This window comes from Canis aureus, chromosome 35 (genome assembly GCF_053574225.1).
Source record: "Canis aureus isolate CA01 chromosome 35, VMU_Caureus_v.1.0, whole genome shotgun sequence".
In the NCBI taxonomy this organism is placed as follows: Eukaryota; Metazoa; Chordata; class Mammalia; order Carnivora; family Canidae; genus Canis; species Canis aureus.
In genome coordinates this window covers 7,633,458-7,648,661 of record NC_135645.1, presented here as the reverse complement: position 1 = coordinate 7,648,661, position 15,204 = coordinate 7,633,458, and the positions used below count along the sequence as shown (strand labels likewise).

Genomic DNA, 15,204 nt, shown 5'->3' with positions numbered 1-15,204 from the left:
ACCTCATCTTTGGACACGTCTGGACTTTCTGGATTGGTAGGATGATTGAAATCTCTAGTTCAAACCTGGGAAGGACAGTAATGGGCGCCCTAAGATCTTGGAAATGAGGGCACTACTCTAAGTAGAGAGAATGTACCATACGGAAGAAGCTGGGACCCACTACTACTCAGGGCCTTTACAACACTGTTCCCCCTGCTTGGAATGCTTTTCCTTGCACCTGGCCAATTTGTACTTAACTTTCAGCTCTCAGCTCAGAGAGTCTTTTCAACCATTCTAAATTAGGTTTCTTTGCCCTGGCCCATTATTCTGGTTTCCCATTCTGGTTTTTTCCTTCATAATTCTTCTCACAGTTTATATGTTTACTTGGTCAACATCTACCTCCTCCAGTAGACTTTAACCCCCGTGAGGATAAGGTAAGGACTCTGTTTTGTTCATAAGCACTTTGCACGATGCCTGGCATACATCTGGCCAGTGAATGAATGCAGTGGGTGAGGGTCAGTGATGGGAGGGTCCCTGGGGAAACGCTGAGCTTTTTTTTTTTTTTTTTGTCTGGGACTGAGGGAAGCAGGAGTGGCTAGGAAGTGGGTGAATAGAAAAATAAGAAAGGATGCTAGCAATGAGACATCTGAGATCTACCATGGCATGCTGGGAGTTCATCCTGATAGAGAATCCAGCAGCCAGGGCTCTAGCTTACTTCTGTGAGGAGTCTGTCCATAGAGTTTCTCTCTCCTCTAGCGTGGTAATTCTGCTCCTCACCATACTGGGCATGGAAGCTTTTGCTGGGAGAGCTGAAATATTTGGCCATGCGTCTGATTGTTTGGTCTTCCTCTTCAAATGCCTTCCACTGCTTCAGCTGTTAGATATAAGAACACATGTTATTTATTTAATTACATTCCCCAGAAACACATTCTCTTGCTCTGTTTCGAAAACACCAAGGAATGACAGTGTCACAGATACACACATACATTCAAACTATTTTCTCCTCAAAAGGCACTTCACTCTGGAAAATTCCTAAGTGGTAATGACAGAAGGTATAGAGAAGGTTAAGGTCATTATTAAAGAATGCCAAAGGAAAAAAATAATTAAAAAAAATTTTTTTAATGCCAAAGGAAGAAGATGACAGGTAGATCAAATAGAATCATCTTACTTGACCCATCCACCTACCCATTGCTGGACTGCTCAAGGCAAACCAGAGTTGAAGGATACGTCTAGAGCCATACTCTCAAGCCAGAGTTTATCACAGGGTTAAGCAATCTAAACACTGTATGTTTCAAATGAAACTGCTTTTAGTTGTAAGAAACTGTTCTTAATTATTCTCATTTGTGGAGTAATGGTGTGTTTACTGCTACTGAAAGCCCACTCCCTGCTGGAGGACTTCTAACCCAAATCAATAATCAAGTCTCAGACAGACAGAAAACCACAAATGTCAATAAAAATCAAGAGAAATGATAGAACATTCGGTCTGAGATCTCACTGTCCTTTTTACTTGACAAATGAGGAAAGACTCAGAAGGAGTATGACCTTTCAAGGCTCAGCAGCTAGTTAGCGGCACGGCCCCGGCTGTAACCATGACACGGTGCTACACCGCACATCCTCACACAGCCGATGAAGACAGAGACTGTGAATTGTGGGGGTCCTAAGGAAGGGTTTTTAAGATAAACTGGCTTTGAGAAACAATCTGTGGAAGCTTGGGTTGGCTTAATTTTGTAAGGACAGAAGTGAATATAGAACCTTCACAAACAGGGGCGTGCTCCTGGGCCTTTGGGGTGTTTGTCTCCATGTGGTGAATGCCAGTAATGTGAAGGCCAGGAGGGGGGGAGGGGAGCAACAGCCTGCTGGACCCTTCTTTTCTCCCCTAAGGAATTCTCATCATTAAGAGTCCTAGTCATGTACACTGGGCACTCTGGCACCTGGGCTCTAGACATGATGCTAAGAGGTCTGTGGGGGAACCTCACAGGGATCCTGGAATTTATTGCTTACTCATCAAACATTTATTAAGCTTTGACTATGGAGTGTAACCCAAATTTGGTAAAGCTGACAAGATTCTAAATTCCCACCATTGACTGTAATACATTCTCACCCAAGTCCTCTTGGGTCCTCTGTTGACTCAGCATGAGTCTGTCATGGTATCGGGAGTCTGGGTGGTCTGGTCTGTGCTGGGTCAGCCTAGGACCCTCCCCTCTAGATGCCCTTCTTGAAGTCCCCCTCCCCAGGGGGCCATCAGCTCGGGTGGCTATTCTGGAGTCACTGGAGGCTGGTACCTCAGGCTCACTCTGTGGTCTTCAGTGGGTACAGCAGCCTCCCAGTGTTCTTCTCCTGGCACTCACCCTAGAGTGATGCGGTGTCTCGGTTCCCTCACAGGGCCTCTTGTTTCCTTAGCAGTAGAGCTTTTCCTTTCTATCCCCCAGCACCCCCAGTCTGAGCCCTGTCTGCAGGGCTGCTGCTGGAAAAACTGCTCAACATTGGTGTAAAGGCACCACCATGGCTGCAGGGCTGTCTCACCCTAAGCTAGAGGGTGGAGCCAGGGGCCCCTTGACTAAATCCTCTTCCTCCCCTTTCTGAATCCTGGCCCTTAAGACCTGACCCTTCTGGCTTTCTGGACTATGGCCATAAATGACTCTCAGGTCACAATTTCAGGACCTCTCTGTGGCACTTCCTCAGAAGGACAAGCATTTTCTTGTTTTCTCAGCATCTGGGCTACATGGGTGTGGTGGGCTGAATAATGTTTCCCCCACGATATTCTTCCCTCCTCATCTCTGGAACTTGTGAATACATTACTGCGCATGGTGAAAGCAAGCTTGTAAATGTGACTGACTTAAAGATTTTGAGGAGGGGAGATTATTTTAGATTACCTGGGCCAGGCCAATGTAACCACAGGAGTCCTTATAAGAGGAAGGCAGGAGAGTCAGAAGAAGAGATGTGACCATGGAAGCAGGAGTCAGAAAGAGAGAGATTTGAAGATACCACACTGCTGGCGCTGAAAATGCAGGAAGAAGCCAGGAGTCAATGACAGCAGCTTCTAGAAGCTGGAAAAGGTGCCGAAACACATTCTCCCCTAGACCTTCCAGAAAGAACACACACTTACTGACACCTTGATTTTCATCAAATAAGGCCCATTTCAGATTTCTGACCTCCAGAGCTACAAAATAATAAATGTGCATTGTTTTAAGCTACTCAATAGTGGCAACAGGACACTAAACAGTGGGACTGACTCTCAATCTCTACCAGGTAAACCAGGGCCTCCAGAAGCTCACCCGATGGGCCCCTCTTATCTGCTGCCACTCTCCCCTCATTTCAGTTTGTGCTTCAAAAAGTGCAAAGTGCACTTAACGCATGTATTATAATTCCTTTCACATCTGCTCCCCACTAGACTGGGAGGTGGGGCCGTGTGCTGAACTACGGGTTTCCTGCAGTTAATGTGGGATGTACAGATACATGAACACATGAAGAAAGCTTTCCTTTAGAAAGCTAGGGGGCGCTGGGATGTATACAGACGACTCCAAGGCAGAGTAGACACCTTCATGGAGGAGCAGATGACACACTTTGAGGATTCAGGGGGAAAAAAACCATGTCCCATCTCAGAACCCACCTGCCTCTCAGAGAGAAAGGGATGGAGGGAGGTGGGGAGCGTGTCTAGGGATGGGGTCGCGTTCAGGTCACAAAAGCAGAGGCTGGCTCATTGCTGGTGATGACCTCAGTGTGTGGCATAAACACTTAGGCATTTCCTGAGGGCCCGTGTAGAGTGCTCCTGGGCCCACTTGCCTCTTCAGTTAGGTCACCCATTTCACTTAGCTCTCCAGCGCCACCTAGCTGCCCCGGAGGCATCCGCGCCTTTGCTTTCGTGAGCCCCTCCCATCAGTCCAGTCTGAAGGCTTAGTAGCTACAAGAAGGCAGTCCACCTCCTGCTGCCTCCCTTCCCATACAGCTCTCCTCACAAACCTTTCCAAATTTGTTCAGCTGTCCTATTTTCCTGGAAGACACAGTACAGGTCTCACAGGGAGAATCTTTCTTCTACCAAAGGCCACTGAGCCAGAGGGGAAAGTCAATTCAGAGGCATACAAAAACCCGACAAGCCTCAGTTACTTTTATATTTTGAGAAAGAATTTACCCCCTAAACCTAAACTACAATAAGCTAGAAAATCTATTTTTTGGTTTTAGATCATGGTCAGTTCAAGAGGAGAAAAAGCATGAGACAGAAAATAGAAGAGGAAAGACAGAGTGAGAGAATGGAAGCTAAAGACCGCTAGGAGGAAAAGGCAGAGTGATTCGGAGAGAAGGAAAGAGAAAGGCCCATGCTGTCTGTCCATCCAGTTCCTGTATCCCCTAATATTTCCATTTCTACTCCCACTTTAACAGACCAAGTGCTTGTTGCTTAGGTCAAGCCTGGAAGTTAGATTCAACACTGAACTTTGTCCTGCATGTTTATGTCTGTGTATAGATGAGAGTGTCCCTAAATATCACCATTGAGGAGTCAAACACCAAGGAGAGTGGAGGTCTTACATCTGAGGCTCAGGATGTAAAAGGGACAGAGGTGGGTGTGGAGGGGGAAGACACAGTAGGGCCACGTCATGGAGGTTGTAGATTGACTCAATTTTCAGATAGAGTCTTGTTTAGGTCAAGAGGGCTTTCCTCTAATAATTCTTTGGTGATTATTTCTGCCCCAAATTATCTTGTTGTCTTTCAGTGACTCTTATCAGCTCTAAATTGTATCCTAGATCTGTTCTCCATATTTTCTTTTTTTTTATAAAAAGGATGTTATTTATTTATTCATGAGAGACACACAGAGAGAGGCAGAGACACAGGCAGAGGGAGAAGCAGGCTCCTTGCAGGGAGCCTGATGCGGGACTCGATCCCAGGACTCCAGGATCATGACCTGAGCTGAAGGCAGACGCTCAACTGCTGAGCAACCCAGGCGTCCCTGTTCTCCATATTTTCTTAACTAATCTCTCATTTTTTATCTGTCTCCTTGTTTTCTGTTTCCTTAAATTAATTCACTAATTCAGTATATTGCCATGTCCAATTGCATTGTCAATGCTTTTATGGGGGTTTTAAGTTTAACACAATAGTTTTCACCCTTATTCAGTATTTCATGATCTAAGATTATGTCCTTTTCATGATGGTTCTCTTTAGTTGAAAAGAGGCAATATCCTTTGAATCATATTGACAAGACAAATCAGATCTCTTCTAAGAACTATCTTACTCAGAGGAAGTTTGCTCTCCAAATCTTCAGAAGTTTGGGGTCCTCTTCTTGTGAACTTCAGAATGTCTTCATAGGTCCTTTCCTCCTGAATTTATAGTCTTACATGAGAAAAGCTATAGTTTCCTAGTACAGTAAATATAATTGCTTTGCTTTTCACTCGTGGTCACAAGATGGCTGCCATAGCTCCAGGCATCACAAACATTCAAGGTAGGAAGAAGGTAAAATAGGTGATGGTGCTTTTTAGGAAAGCAAAAGTTTTCTCATAAGCCTTCCAGGAAAACTTTAGTGTTCAAAATGATATCACATGGGCACCACTAGCCATAGGGAGGTTGGCAAAGCAAGTGTTGAGCTCTTTCAGCTTGTGTAGTAGAGATGAGCAAGAAAGAAAGGGGTTAGCAATGATGGATGGGTTACCAATCCACAACAAGGGCCACAGAACCTAAGGGGTGGGTCACACAAAAGGCCCCTGCCCACATCCCTTTCCCCATCTCTCAGAGGGGAACAGCCCTTTCCTGCTATGCCCCAGACAATTAAGCCTCAGCTCTCATGGTTTCCTCCCATCTAGTTCTTATAACGTAGAGATTCAGCAAAAATTCCTCTAGTTTCTAACACAGATGCAATTCCCATCCTTGGTGTTTAGGGCTGCTGCTACAGATTTTTCCATATTTGTTTATTCTGTAGAATATTTCAACGCTTCTCCCTCTGCCTGTGTCTCTGCCTCTCTCTCTCTGTGACTATCATAAATAAATAAAAAAAATTTTTAAAAAAAGAATATTTCAATGAAGATTTATGAAAGGGAAGAAGAGTAAAGGCCTATATCTGTGTCACACCATCATGCCCCAAAGTGCAGTCATGACCCTCCCTCGGCCAACACTTTAATTATCAGTTAGCTCCCTCATGAAGTCATTCACAGTCAACTTCAAGCTGCAAAGGGAATCAAGATGGAGTCTAGAGGGAGCAGTGAGTGGGATGAAGGAGGCCTTGGGGGAAGAAAAAGAGATCTAGAAGGGAAACAGGACAGGTGCCTAATGCCAAGTTCATTAACTCAGATATATGTGGCTCAGTGGTACCCTAGGGCATAACATGAATAATTTAACATCACTTTCAGAGCCCACGGATTCCTTCTCCTTTCTCTCTGACTCTTTCTTTCTCTTTGCTGTCTGGATATTTCTGCTTCTATCTTCCTCCCTCATTTGATTTTTTTCCCCTTAATTCTCATATTATACATTTTAATTCAGTTTTTATTTCTCCTTATGGTAAAAATGTTCTATATTTTCTTCTAATAAAAAGAAAGAAAAAGCATTTTAAATTGCGTACATTTCTGAATGAATTTTTCTCTGTGAATGTGCCATCTCAAATAGGAAAGAAAGAAAGGTTCCTCACTCCCAGGCTAGTGAAAGAAATGACATTATCAAAGAGAAGAGGGAACTGGGGATGAGTGAAGTCGACTAGAGGGTGGGTGGAAAGGCAGGTCTGTGAGGTCACCCGCCAGGGGTGGACAGAAGCTGCCACGGCTGCTCAGCCACTCGGGCCTGCTCTCCTTGCTGAGTGAGAGCAGAGTTGTCCTCATCAGGAGAGTGAGGAGGGAAGAACAGAGAGAGCTGGCTCATGAGGAACTTGCCTTTCTTTTGACTCTCCAAGAAATGGTACCCAAAAATCTCGGTAGAAAAGAAAGCAAGCAGTTCATCATGTCCAGGGAAGCCTCTGGAATGACAGAGGACTAGCCTGCCAAATTCTCCCCCCAGACTATACCTGGGGAATGAAGATGAAGCAGTTGATTGTGGTTGTGCAAACGAAGATACCTCCAGATGTGAGTCCAAAGACCAAGTTGGGCCAGGAGTGCAAGTACCTGGTGACCACGAAGAGAAGCCCAGCGGTCACTACTACGAGGTTGACCCCAACCATGATGGTTAAAGACTGATTCACAGGAGGAGAACTGACGTGGTCAGTCAGGCCAGCCAGATAGGAGCCGTATAGCAGCAGCAGGCCCTGGAGATGGAGAAGAAAACCAGGGGCTGAGAGACCTGTTACAACAGGCCCAGTGTCAAAGAGCAATAGGGTTGGGACCAATTTCCTCACCTTTAAAATATGGATAATAATACTTACCTTAAAGGGTTGTTAACAAGATTTACTAAGATAGCACATGAGAAGACCCTAAGGGCTGCCCCTTACACCTAGTAGGTGCGAAATTAATGTTATTTTCCTTTCTTTCACTGGGAATTAGTTTATTATTGGAGGTCAGCAAGTCAGCCATCCGACAGGACTCTGCTGGGACAAGGCACAGGACAGGATGGTGTAGGTGGGTGGGAGGTCTACAGGACGGGCTGCTGGGCCCCAGGAGGGCAGTGGGCACATGGTGCTGTTGGTGGTAAGGATGACCACACCCATTGTGTGGTTTCGCACTACATGGAGCTGAGAGGCAAGGAGAGGCTGAAACAGCCCGTGGTGTGCTTGTCAAGCCATGTGCCGCACCAGGGGCAGCGCCCGAGGAATGGGCTTTTTTTTTTTTTTTTTCTAATGTTCCCAAAGGCACCATCTGCTTGCCAAGCCCTGCACCTGCAAGATTGCATCTGTCTAGAAGGGATGCCTTTTTCTAATTTACACAAAGGATCTCTATAGGCTAGCAGCGGCTCTGTGCCAGTGGGTGTTTATGGGAGATAGAAAAAGAGAACAAAGGCAGGCTGGGACCTAAGCAAGACGATAGAGCAAGCACAGGCAATAAAGGCTTCATCCATACCCTTCATCCTGTGTGTGACATTCCCTGCCCCCACCACCAGGAACCCAGGGCCCTATTCTTTTTTCTTTCCCCTGAATTTAAAACTGCCTTCAGATTTTTCACTTGTACTACAGAGAAAATTACTCACAGCACTTTAAAGTGTTTCCTCTCTTAGAGGGAGCTGCATTTAAACAGAAATCAAAGCTGTAATCAATAATACAGAATGTATAGCTTCAACATATGTTCGTCTGACTACATACAAAGTATGATGTTAGGTGCCGATAGGCAAAGGTGTTACAAAGAATAAGTCATGCTCCCGGCTTTCAAGAAGCTAGTCCGGTAGGGAGATTTAAGGCAAGCACACAAATGTCCATGTTTTGTCAGAGAGGGTGTGACAAAGCCAGAGGACTGAGGTGGGGGTGGGAAGCACAGATATTCAGAGGGAGAACTAATAATGAAAGCAAAGTCAGGTATCAGCAGGGTACCTGCCAGTGACCCTAAAATCACATGATTTGACCAACTCCACCTGCAAGGACGGTCCTACAGATAATTTTTTGGAGGACTGGCTGAAGGAGTCAACATGGCAGGGATGCATTCTGGGTGTCCCTAATGCCCAGTGTCCCAGGAGGAGCCTGAGAGCCAAAGGTGGCCATCCTGAGATCTTCAGTGACTAGAAGACACACAAGTCAGGCCAGTAGGGCCTGAGTTTTGGGTAACTGACACCTTCAGGTGACATGTGGCAGATTGGATCATTAATAATTTAATCAAAATTAATTCTATGATTTTGAAATGTTCACATCTCATTCTTCTAAAATGTTTTAACTCCATTAAAACTCTTGCCAAAACAGAACTTGGTATAAATAAAGCCTCTCTACATCCATGACTTGTGTTTGAGTAAATCATGTCCAATACTTGTATGTCATTGGCATTCATGGCTGAGAAGTGTGGGGTTGGGGTAGTTGCCAGGCTCGGTGGGGGGTCCTGGACCTTAATATGAAGATTTAAGTCATCCTCAGGAACTGCTCATTGACCAGGAAGCCCATGGAGGGCTGGCTCAGTCAGTTTCCTGATGCTTAGCACTCTTTCCCCCCTTTTCTTTCTTTATCCTTCAGAAAGATATTACAGTGAAATAAAATGGAAACGGGGTTATATAAAAGGCAATGGAGAAGATAAATAAACTTGAATCACGAAGTGAACTGCTATAGAGTAAGTGCTGAGTTTCTGTCCTGGGGAGGACATATTTTTTTTTCTTGAGCTCAAGAAATTGAGAGAGGCACTGTGTTTTTAGAACAGTCTACGGGGCAGTGGAGGATTAATAATAATAATATCTAACATTTATTGAGCTCTTCCCATAGGCCAGGAAAGGGTGAAAACTATTAACGTGCACTTAGTCTTTTGAAATTCAAAACAGTTCTGGGAGGATGTTTGTCATCATCCACGTTTTAGGAATGAGGGAACCCAGGTTTAGAGAGGTGAAATGAGGTTTAGGGTCAGCTAGGAAGGGGCTGAATCAGAATTCAAACCCTCTCCTGTCATATTCTGAAGTTCATTTTCTTAACTGTTAAGAAGAAACTAGAGACCAAGAGCTGTTTACTTCCCAGTGTTCTCTTTTAAAAACATTTCTATCAAAGTAATATATGCACATAGTAAAAAGAGCAACATTTCCCTATCCCAGTCCTATTTCTCCGAAGCAGCCACTTGAACACTTTCCTAGTGATAAAGTGAGTAAAATTTACCTTTAGAGACCACACATTTCTACAAAAATTCCTTCTCTGCCAGCAATCGGTCAACTGGGCTTCTCTGTCCTGAGAATCAACAGGTAGCCTCTTGCCACTCAGGACTTGCCCTGTTTGTTGAAATAGACCTGCCCTAGACCCCTCACAGCCAGATTTTCTGTTTCTCCTTTGCTGAAAATCAGCTAATAGGATAGTTGGTTTTAAGAACCTCCTTTAGTGCCCTGTATAGGCATCCTGTACCTGCTAGAAATAATATCCTACTTTTGCTGTCTCACAGAGACAAATGAGGTTAATTGTGGGAGATTCAGGGCAGCATGGGGACATTTTGAGGCAGCTGGAACAACTCAAAGGACACCATGGATGTTGCCATCTGTCTGAGGGCCAGCCCTGCTTCCAATCAGAGTGAGAAAGGTCGGTGGAAAGCAGCAGGATACTTTGACCCAAATCTTGAAGAAAAACACAAGGAGGGTAATCAGGGCACTCAAGAGAACGAATAAAGCTGGATAATATGTCCCCTCATAATCTCCCTTGCAGGGAGTTGGGGAGAAAACTGGTATTACCAAATCAATTTAAAAAATCAGACGAAGAAATGGGAGAAACAGTGGGTGAATTTCATATGATTTAGGGGAAAATTGAATCAGGGAGTCCAAAGAGTTGGAAAAATGACCCCCATAGCAAGTAAAAAATAGAGAAATAATAAGGGTCATGACTTTGAGATTTATGCATCATAGAAGTTTCCTCTGATTTCAAGATTCTTTGCAGAAATCACCTCATTAATTCCTATAATTCCCTTTTCGTGGCTATTTTGTTGATGACAGATAGATTATATACCAAGGAGATGTGGTTACCAACCTTGCATACCAAAACAAGAGCAATCCAGACATCAGAGTACCGGGAAGCACAAAAGTGTGAGCTGGTCAGAGAGCAGGACACATCTCTCCCTGTCACCTAGGAAGTACACAGAGTCAGGACTGAGAGAACCCACAATTACCAGCAACACACAGGAAATCTTTGTGGACATCTGGAGCGTGAACTCTTCCTCGCATGTGATTTTCCCCTTAAAATGTAAAAACTAGGGTATCCTTGGGTGGCTCAGCGGTTTAGCGCCTGCCTTCGGCTCAGGGCGTGATCCTGGGGACCCGGGATCGAGTCCCACGTGGGGCTTCCTGCATGGAGCCTGCTTCTCCCTCTGCCTGTGAATCTGCCTCTCTCTCTCTCTCTCTCATTAATAAATAAAATCTTTAAAAAATGTAAAAACTATAACATTTAGGTGACTCTATTAGAATCTAAATGAAAGTGACTGTGAGTGAAAGGACAAGATAATAAAGTCTGGCTGACATGTGGATGCTTAGTAGTGGTGGGGTTTAATCCTCATGTGTGTTGCTACCACAGTGACTCATTTTAGCACATCAGCAAAATTTCAAATTATTTTCATATCATGCTTCTGCTGTTGGTTAACAGTTGAAAGTGTATATATATTAAATCTGCAATATCAAGATTCCACTGTATTCTTCAGCTTCTTGTGACGCTGGAAACTTGTAACACTTTCCATTAATTGAACACTGGGTACAGTTGAGCCCTTTCCCTGCATTGTTTCACTTCATCTTCACCACAGCCCTAGGAAAGGGGAAGCACTATCATCGCTACTTTACCTATGAGGAAACAGAGCCTTTGAGAGGCTTAAATGACTTTGTCAGGGACATATGGCTGGTAAATGGGACTGGAATGAGGGCTGATTGACTCCAAAGACCACCTCAAAATACTACTACTTTTACTTCTCAATAACTAAGGGAAGTCATCTTCCTGTAGCTGAAAGTTCTCATTATTGGTCATGTGAGAGCAGAGATAACTGCCCGGCAGTGCCAGGGCACTGACATCCCAGTGGAGGCTGTTGGAAGACACGTGGAGCCGAGCCGTGGGAGTGGTCCACAGGGCCTGCAGACAAGCAGCAAGGCATTCACCGCAGCCACAGCTCCTGACTTCCCCTCATTCTTGGGTCATTTATCTTCTTGATGGGATGACCACAGAGTGAGTGCTGCTGGGAGAATGACCCCCGTGTACCCACAGAAGCCAGTTCTCCCAGTTTGGGCAGTAGTTTCTCCAGGGATAGGGCCCCTCACCGTCATACTGACGCCAAGAATCTGGAGGCACTGGATGGGATCAGTCAGCACCCACGTCACAAGCAGGATCACATCAGCTACCACCAGTGCTGCCACCAACCCCAGTAGCTGCAGGTCTTTGATTATCTGCAAAAGAGTCAAGGTCGTAACTTTCTTTTGCTTGTGGCTCTATGACACAGGAGCTGCAGTTCACTATGGGCTCTGAGCTAAATGTTCCAGGGTCAGCTCTCCCAGGGGCTTCACACTCAGCCATCAAAGATGAAACACACACACCAAAGATATGCAATGGTGTCTATGTCCATATTATCACCTTCACCATCAAATGTTTTCATTTGTTTATCTTTTCCATATCCTGCCTTTTCTCACAAAGGATTAAGGGGTCTTATAAAATGAACACACTATTATTTCTAGATATGTTTATATGAGCATATAGAGAGATATGGAGGTTTTCACAGAAAACTGTTAACAACCATTAACTTGGAGGGTGGGATTGAAAGATGCGAGTGGTGGAAGAGAGATTACTAGCATTTGCTTTATACATACACAAATCATTTGACTTAATACAAAGAGGATGTGTTACTTCTGTAACTACAAAAATAAAATTAATAAAAATATATACTATGAAAGGATGAAAAATATCAAGGAAAAGAGAAAATCAGGTGAAAGGTTGATGAAAGGTCAAGTGAGGAGAGTACATAGCCTTCATGATTTGGGGCAGAAATGTGGATCTGAGTTTTTGATGACCAATGAAAAGAAGGAAGCACAACCAGTTACATGATTCATGGTGTTTGTAAGATAAAAACACATCAGTCATCGGTTGCTTAATCAAACTGCTCAAAACCAGTGATAATAAGAAAATCAAATCAACGAGCAAAAAGGCACATTATGTATACAGGAACAAAGACAAGGATGACATCAGATTTCTTATCAGATACAAGACCAAGTGAGAAGACAGTAGAATGAAAAGTTCAAGATACTGAAAGTAGAAAAGAGAGCTTCAACCTGTAATTCTACATCCAGCAAAAGTAGCTTGTAGAAGCAAAGGGGAAATAAAGACTTTTTCAGATAAACGAAAGCTAAAAGAATTCAGCATTAGAACACCTGTATGAGAATGTTAATATCCTTAAACGAAAAGGAAAATTATAGCAGGTGAAAATATGAATCTATTCAAGGAAATATTACTTTCATGGAAAAAATATATGTTGATTTCAATTATATAAATATCTTTAAAAGATAACCGTTCAAACAAAAATGAGTAACAATTGTGTGGGGCTTATAACATATGTAGAAGTGAAAACAACACAAAGATCTGGAGAGGGAGAAATGGAAGCATACTATTGTGAGATATTTATACCATATGGGAATGCCAATTATAGCATTATACGCAAACTCTTCCAGAAACTGAAGAGGAGGGAGTGCTTCCTATTCATTCTATAAGGCTGGCATTATACTATATGAAAACCAGAAAAAGATTTTATAAGAAAAGAAAGCTATAGAACAACATCCTTTAAGAACATGAGTATAGGGACGCCTGGGTGGCTCAGCAGTTGAGCATCTGCCTTTGGCTCAGGGCATGATCCCAGGGTCCGGGATCGAGTCCCACATTGGGCTGCCTGCATGGAGCCTGCTTCTCTCTCTGCCCCTTCCTGGCTCATGCACATGCATGCTCTCTCTCTTTCAAATAAATAAATAATTCTTCTTAAAAAAAAGTGCATACTGTGTTGCCATTTATACAAGATTCTGGAAGATGCAAACTAATCTATAATGACAGAAGGTTGAACAATGGTTGCCTGGGAATAGGGATGGATGTTAGGATTGGACCAGAGGGGAAGATGATAAAGATTTATGAAGAAACTTTTACAGATTATACACATTTCATGGGTGTATACATATGTCAAAACTCATCAAATCATACACTTTAAATATGTGCAGTGCAAGCCATTTTTTTTTTTTTACAAAAGAATCTGTTCTAAAAGGATAGATGGATTTCTTGTCCTTTAGTTAATTTTTTTCACAGTATGGTTACTCATAGCTGAGCTTTTCATAAATATTCACTGACTAAAGACTGAATAATGTTTGCAAAAAAAATCATTCCAGAGAAGTAAATTTCAATTGAGTGATATATTGGTTCTTGGTAGGGCCTATAGCCAAAGAATTTGATGATCAGATTTTGAGGTTTGGGCAGGGAACCTGATAAAATGGGGAAATGTGGTCAGAATGACATCTGATGTCAGGGTAATGTAGGTGATCTGGCTGCTACACAGCTTCTAGGGTTGATTCTATCTGCTGAACGGGTATTTTCTTCCTTGCTCACTCACTGCTCTGGGCTCATTCTTCTTAGTGCCAAGAATGGCCTTCCACATGGAAAAGAACTGGGCTCTGGTAAAGGCAATAACCGCTTACTTGCTACAGCTTCTCTGTAATCACTGTCCCTTACTCCACTTTCAGCTCACACTTGTGCCAGGCAACAGTCTCTCTCAGCATCTTGTTCTCCCTCATGCTGCTTTCAGATGTTGGCCAGCTTACACAGTACCAGCGGTACCAAGCCCTGGGGTGCATATGAAGCAGAACTGTGTTCAAAGAGCTATCTCCCAAGAGCACTGATACATAGCTTTCCACGTGTGGGGACTTAGGAGGCCACACCACTCAAAGATATGAAATGAAGAGTAGGAATTTCAGATTGCCCTAAAAGGGCCTACCTAGCAATTGGACACAAACTTCTCTAGCTTCTAATCAATAATAAAGCTGCTGTTTGCAATCAAGCACTATGTACTTGCTAACTACTCACCACTCTCTTGTCCGGGACCCTCTGGGTAAACACCTTGTAGAGTCGCCAGCTCTTCCCCAGAATGGGGCCAAACACAAGGGAGGTCCCAATGCACAGCATGGATAGTCTTATCTACAGGGGGGAAAGGACAGAAGCAAGAGGCATGAGAGGGACCTTTGTCGTTCTCCACATTCTGATCTGCAAAGCCTCGGTTCACATAGGACTGGGGCAGGATGTCTCCCAGAATTCCAGTGATCATCTCTGAGAGGGCCCATTCCAAGGATAAAGATAACCACCACCTACAAGGATGCTGATTCAAAAGATGTCAAAAGTTGGACATTTTGTTCGAAACAAAGACTTGAGATTTAACCTACCTGAATGAGAGTTTCCATTGAGCCTCCTCCTAACGCATCTCGATCTTGAATCCCAAAGAGGTAAACACTACTGTAAGTCAGACAACTGCCAAGTAAGGTCACAATGTTCAGATTGGGACTGGACATCTTCACAATCCTAAAGTGAATCAGGAAGAAAGACACTTACAGTCATGATCCTTTGCTGTGGGAGTGAACAGAGCTTTCCCACCAGTATAAACTCCAATACAACCTCAGAGTGAAGGGCCACGGGGAAGAAACTACTTTATAGCCTTGTAAAAAATTGTTATGATT

General features: G+C 43.7%; 1 protein-coding gene across 3 annotated transcripts in view; it reads right to left on the bottom strand.

The window, feature by feature from the left end:
- The window catches only part of GPR156 (G protein-coupled receptor 156), an 83,286-nt gene that overhangs the window by 6,725 nt on the left and 61,357 nt on the right, over window positions 1–15,204 (bottom strand). For all 3 annotated transcript variants that reach the window (XM_077884300.1, XM_077884299.1, XM_077884301.1), the window contains exons 4-9: window positions 14,914–15,049; window positions 14,561–14,671; window positions 11,773–11,898; window positions 10,505–10,600; window positions 6,953–7,189; window positions 695–853 (exon numbers count right to left, since the gene is read on the bottom strand). In XM_077884300.1, the coding sequence (XP_077740426.1) occupies window positions 695–853; window positions 6,953–7,189; window positions 10,505–10,600; window positions 11,773–11,898; window positions 14,561–14,671; window positions 14,914–15,049 (865 nt within the window). The remainder of the gene's footprint in view (window positions 1–694; window positions 854–6,952; window positions 7,190–10,504; window positions 10,601–11,772; window positions 11,899–14,560; window positions 14,672–14,913; window positions 15,050–15,204) is intronic.